The sequence below is a fragment of the Belonocnema kinseyi genome, chromosome 2 (genome assembly GCF_010883055.1).
Source record: "Belonocnema kinseyi isolate 2016_QV_RU_SX_M_011 chromosome 2, B_treatae_v1, whole genome shotgun sequence".
In the NCBI taxonomy this organism is placed as follows: Eukaryota; Metazoa; Arthropoda; class Insecta; order Hymenoptera; family Cynipidae; genus Belonocnema; species Belonocnema kinseyi.
The window spans coordinates 71,549,447-71,555,820 of record NC_046658.1 but is presented as its reverse complement, the minus strand read 5'-3'; the positions used below and the strand labels follow the sequence as shown (position 1 = coordinate 71,555,820).

Sequence of the window (6,374 nt, the reverse complement as noted above, 5' to 3'; positions counted from 1 at the left end):
GTATATGTATATAGTTGGAGCTAATGTCTTTCAGTAACTCTTTTATAGCTTTTAACTTAGGAGTTTGGAGGATTTATTAGTAACTTTAATAGAATAATCAGTCAAACTCACTGAATAAATAGCTAGAAATGATCCACTGAAAAAAGGAAATAAACTAAAGCAAGTCAATATGTTAACTGATGAAAGTTTCAGGAGAAAACATTTTAGAGTCCAATTCAAGATTATAAGGAATTTAAACATTGCTTGCAAGTGATTAGAAAGTATGGGAAAATTTATACTCAGTACACGAAACTAGAGGAGATTGAACAGAACTTCAAATCAACCAAGTCACCAAAGATATTTAAAAATTAATTATTTTTAAAGATAGTAGAACAATTTCATAGATTTCAGGAATCTAATGATAATAAAGGGATTTTAAGAAAAATTGAAATCAGATTAAAATAAATGTAAACAAATGATATAAATATTTTAAATAACGTGATTTCCTACCTTAATTATAAGAGCACATAGACATATCATTCTTTGGTTATTTAACACAATGGATGCGGATATACAATTTAATCATAAACTATGTCTTTTTGTTAATGTTTCTTAATTACTGAACTATTTATATTTTAACAAGCCATGGACCTAGTTATACATTTATTATATTTAAGTTGTCTTTATTTATTAGGATATATGAATAAATAATTTGTAGAATTAACTCAATTGCCCTATAGGATAAGTAGGTGATCATGCCTCTTTTTATTAGTATGATTACCTGCAATGAATCATGCTGCTACCGTCTTGAGGATTATAATTTTGAAGTTGAATCGGTGGCGGTAAATTAACCTTATTCATTACAAGTTCTCTTTGAGAACCTACGCCAATCTTTTTACTGCTAACTACACGGGGCCCACCAACTTGGAAATACGGGTACCTAAAAATATATATGTCTAAAATTAACAATGAGATAAAAGTATTTTTATTCATTTAATCCTTGTGAACTTTAATTATGAAAAGTAAATAAATTGTTATATAGAATTTTGATCAATGTTACCTAAGGGATTGCTGTGCCGTGGGCCTCTTGATAGGATTCCACTGCAGCATATCTTCCATAATAATCACAGCCGGTTCACTAGCGTTTGGCATCAGAACACCAAGAGAAGTGCGACTAAAGTTTGGAAACTTAAAATTCATCGCAGCGGCCAATTGGTAACCTTCCGGCCAATCATTTTTATCCGGAGTGCCGATAACAGAACATATTTTAAATATCTCATCAATCTCACTTTTACCAGGGAACAATGGCCTGAAGGTGTAAAGCTCCGCCATTATGCACCCAACTGCCCAAATATCTATAGGGCTATTGTATGTCGTTGAGTGTAAAAGCACTTCCGGCGCTCTATACCTATACAGGCAATGTAAAATACAGATGGTTAAATACATCATGTTAATGAAATCAAGCAAAATCGAGATTTAAATAGATAGTATAAAGTATATATTTAATGTAAAAAATTCAAAAGATTTTAAAGTTTGATATATGCAGAAGTACTCAATGAAGAACCTCTGTATCGCTTATTAAATCTCCAGTCAATGCCCACGAGAAAGACTATAAGAAAGCTTTTTTTAAAACACAGTTAAACACAGTTTTAAAACACAGTTCATACTTAGTATTAGACATAAAAAACGAATCTGGGTTGCTCTATTTCCATGACAGTGAGTATAAAGAGTGTTATCAATTTAGAATGTAGAACAAACAATCGATGCCACTTACCATCTGGTTGACACGTAATCCGTGTAAGGAGGTCTGGATCGAATTTCTCTAGCTAGGCCAAAATCTGCGATTTTTACTAATTCGGGTCCCATGCAAAGAAGATTTTCTGGTTTCATATCTCGGTGAAAGAAACCGTGCTTGTGCATAAATGCTAGGCCTTGCAGCACTTGGTATACCATGTTTCTGATCACTGGTTCGGGGAAGAGCTTATCCCTGTGAATTTTAATGATATTCCTCAGTGTCTCTAAACCCTATTTTTAATATTCCATATAGTAGGACATTTTTTCTGTTATACAAACCTTTCTTTCATTAATTGGTATAAATTTTCCTTCATGTATTCGAAAACGAAATATAAAACATCATTTTCTCTTATTACTTCCTTCAACTTTACGACATTTGCGTGACTAAGTTTCTTCAGCGACTGTCAGAGACAACACAGTTAATTTTCTCATACCAAAACTATTTGATTAGTTTAAAAAGTCTTTTTAAGTCATTTTAAATTAATATACTATAAAATTAAATATCTTATGTTGTTGAGAAATAAAGGGAATCAATTATACAGTAAAATTGTTTTAAATAGAATTTAAAAAGATTATTATTTAATTGAATAAAGTACCTTGACTTCTCGGAGGTTCATAGCCTCTTCCCAGGAATAATATTTCCTCTTCATTCTTTTAATCGCGACCTTCTCGCCGGTATCAATACGTTCACCAAGAACAACTGAACCAAATGTACCATCGCCCAGTTGGTTCAAGGTTATGTATCGGTTCATCTTCATTTGATCTTCATTCAAAAAATCAAATCCTTTTGAAATTTATTAACAACCTCCTGGAATCATGTAAATGCCGAACCCAAATTCGGCTTTGTCTTGGCCAACATGCTGCTTACATCACTGTAATTCATATATTAAACCTTAAACAATTTGTGACTGGAAATTCTGCGCTAAGTCTGCGACGATGATGTTTTTATTTATTATGATTCTAAGAAGTGCCAAACCACTTTACATGATCCACGATCTCCGGGGTGAAAATTAAGCCAACACAAACACCTTTATTGATCCAAACCACCCCCAAGAGCTCTAAAACACCCTTACGCAAAATATTAATTTCTATTCATCCCAATTGAGGGAGTCTATTGAGGCTCGTCTTAAAATGTGTCTTTTGATACCCTGAACAACATATATACAAAAAATTGTAGATGGCGAAAACTTTCGGCGAAAAAAAAACAAACACCCTTAATGAAAAAAATTCGTAAAAATCGCCCTAATTAGGTGTTGTTCATTGAGACCAGTCTTAAAACGTATCTTTTGACACCCCGAATAATTAGCGCGATTTTCAAGATTTTTTTTTCGGTAAGGATGTTTGTTTTTTGTCCCCAAAAGTTTTCTCCAACTACAATTTTATTTTTTTATTTTTTGACATAGGCTACTTAGGGTGATTTTCACGGGTTTTTTTATGTTAAAAGTGTTTGTTTTTTTGCCCCTAAATGTTTTACCTAACCACAATTTTTTATACGTTGTTTGGGGTATCTAAAGATACATTTTAAGACCGATCTCAATAGGCACACTCAATTCAGATGAATGGGAATTAATATTCTACGTAAGCCTGGGTTGAAGCCCTTAAGGCTAGTTTCGATCAATAAAGATGTTTGTGTTGGCTTAGTTTTCACCCCGAAGATAATTTAAATTGGTTTGACACTTAAAATGATAATTATTTTAAAAATTCATCAACGCAGACTTAGTTCAGGATATTATTGTGAATAAAATTGATATTATAATAAAACAGTATTTCGTTATTGAATAAAAAAATCTGTATTTTTCCGAAATAAGATGGTGTTTTTCTCTTATTTAATAAAATTTGTAATATAATGTTCTTGAACTGTGGATGTATCAAATTAAAATTGTTTAATATTTGAATTTTTATAATTTTTTGAGAGCTGCAGAATGTAATATTCTTTGTTCTGTATATGATAATTATTTTATAACCTAAAATGAAACTTGAGTAATACGGTGGGTCGAAAGTACACCAAACTCTCGCTTTTAGTCACCCCTTTCTCGGCCTTCCTAGAAACGTTGACTCCCATAGTTTCTCAAGGGAGCAGGACGAGAGTTTCGATCCCTCAGAAATCAGTCTAAGGCTATTTGAAGGCAACCCCTGACAATTGACTGAAAGCGAGAGTTTGGTGTAAGAAAAAATCTGGCTACCCGCACCCGAAAAAAATGTTTAAAAAAATCCTTGCTTGCAGAGTTTAAACATTTTGTTGTGTTCAAATTTTTTTACATTTCTGGAGGACAAAAATTTCCTCATAGACAATTCCTAGTTAATTCACTCCTGTTTTCGGAAAAAATATTCTCACCACTTGTGTAAATAGGAAAAGAATTTTTTCGAGTCCTTAAAAAATTTCCAGTGACAAAAATGCACTCGAAAAAGATCGAAAAGATCCAGGAATTGAAACTAAAACGACAGCAAATTTCCAAAATTTGGAATTTGGTTATAAATTTTAGTCACTGAATATTAATCAAGTGCCCCAAAACTTCTTTTCTTAATTACAAAGATGTGAGGAATATTTTTCGAAAACAGGGGTTAATTAAATAGGAAACATCTTTTGAAATATGATTAATTAAAATCGGCAAAAAATTTGGAAGACTTTTTTAACTTCAGGAATGCAAACAAATTGAAGCCCAAAAAAATTCAAAACCACCGCAAACAAGTTAGTTTTTAAAACAATTTCTGAGCGCCTGTAACCCAGCTGCATATCTATCGATTCCATTGTAGCGATTTTAAATACCAGATTTTTATATTTTTGACCCACCCTATTAAGCAGATCGTAATTTATCTTAATATATTTCCTAACATGTTTTTTAATTATAAATTTTCTTTTTATATATATTACATTTTAGTGACAAATTTTATGCGAATCACAGAAAATTCAATTCATGGAGTAAATTGCAACCTTGGATAAATGTAAGTTAAACTGTTCACGCAAGATTCTAAAGCGGATAATTTGAATTCCAGATGATTATCTTTAAAGACAGATTAGTTTTCAAGCAGGTCAGGGTAAAATAAGCAAATTATGCTGAACTTGTTTTATGGTTAAAACCCTTATTGATTATCCATAATACGTGGAACTTGATGATAGGTGGTAACTAATACGCATCGACAGAGAATAAAAAACTAACTATACTAGAAAATGTATCATTCCAATATAATGTTGGCATTTAAATATTAGAATTGTCCAAAAAAAGATGCCTTTTTTCTCAAATGAAACCTCTACAAAGTGTTCCTTTAGGTTTCAAAATGACCCCTAATTTTTGTCATAATTGAACAAATATATTCCGAGGTCACCAAGTCGATTTTCGTAAATAAAATGTTTATTTTTCTCAAATATTTTTGGTCTAATTTTCGGATAGTACTTAGGGGTCATTTAAATAAATGTTTGAAAATAAAATGCTTACTTTATTGAACTAATCTCTTCACGCACTTTTTTATTTCGACGGGCACACATTGTACTCTTTTTATTCAAATAAATGACCTAAATTTTTGGCAGAGTAAAAAAAATGTTAATATTTTATATTCAAATCAAGCTGAGTGATTAATTTAACTCTTAAGAGTACACGGTAAGCATGTCGCAGTAAAAATACACACACGGGGACTATTTAAATAAAACAAAAATTTTATTTACAAAAAATCGACTTGAGGCGGCTATTTTTTTTAAACCCTGCAAATATTCAGAGGCTATTTTGACACTAAAAGGAATATTTTCTAGGCGTGTCATTTAAAAAAATCCTTTTTTTGAACCACCCTAATATCTATATTCAATATACATACATCATATCCAATAAGTATGTTCTGTTTTTTACATCTTTAGAGTCGTTAAATCTTATCAGACGGTAAAAAAATATGTTTAAAAGCATAGCTATTCTGTGATAAGTCTTCTTATGTGTTTAATTACATAAGATGGTTAAGTAATTTTATTAGAAATAATGTTCATTACGATATTATTTGAAAATTTCTTAACAGATATTAAGCCTTAGGCTTGGTTTCCTTTGTGAAAAGATCGGTTAATTAGTTACCTTAATAAAATGCTAGCTATTTTTTAAAACAACTTTAATATAATGGAAACAATCACTTTGAATAACTCTTAAATGACTTTTAAAAGTACGATATTTCGGTGTTATTTAAGTTGCAACAAAAATGAGGTACGAAAATAATTAAAATTTTTATTGCTTAAAATGAGATGCAACAAAATTCAGATCAATGATCTCGTGTTTGTCTAGCGTCCATAAATTGAGCTTTCAAGTTATAGAAATCTATGCTAAACCAATATTATTAAATATATTAGTCGCTTAAAAAAAAAACAAGTTTTGTTGATCAATCTCAACATGTTCGTTCTAAGAAAACTTGAAAGTAAAAATGGATATTTTCAACTTAGATTGCTTTCATTGAACTTTTCAGATATGCACAATTATTGCTTTATTGCTACATTTCTTGATTTTGAGTATTCGAGCAGATGCATTATTATTAAAAAATTCTATTACCGCGAATAAATTGCAAGAATGAACTTTTATGTTTTAATGTCTAAGGCACTGCGGTACCTAGATATGATATATCGATTTAAGGCA

At 30.9% G+C, this 6,374-nt stretch overlaps 1 protein-coding gene across 3 annotated transcripts in view; it reads right to left on the bottom strand.

The window, feature by feature from the left end:
* The window catches only part of LOC117167528 (serine/threonine-protein kinase dyf-5-like), a 32,457-nt gene that overhangs the window by 13,570 nt on the left and 12,513 nt on the right, over positions 1–6,374 (bottom strand). For all 3 annotated transcript variants that reach the window (XM_033352531.1, XM_033352532.1, XM_033352530.1), the window contains exons 2-6: positions 2,370–2,645; positions 2,053–2,174; positions 1,754–1,966; positions 1,040–1,387; positions 761–919 (exon numbers count right to left, since the gene is read on the bottom strand). In XM_033352531.1, the coding sequence (XP_033208422.1) occupies positions 761–919; positions 1,040–1,387; positions 1,754–1,966; positions 2,053–2,174; positions 2,370–2,531 (1,004 nt within the window). In that variant the 5' untranslated portion in view covers positions 2,532–2,645. The remainder of the gene's footprint in view (positions 1–760; positions 920–1,039; positions 1,388–1,753; positions 1,967–2,052; positions 2,175–2,369; positions 2,646–6,374) is intronic.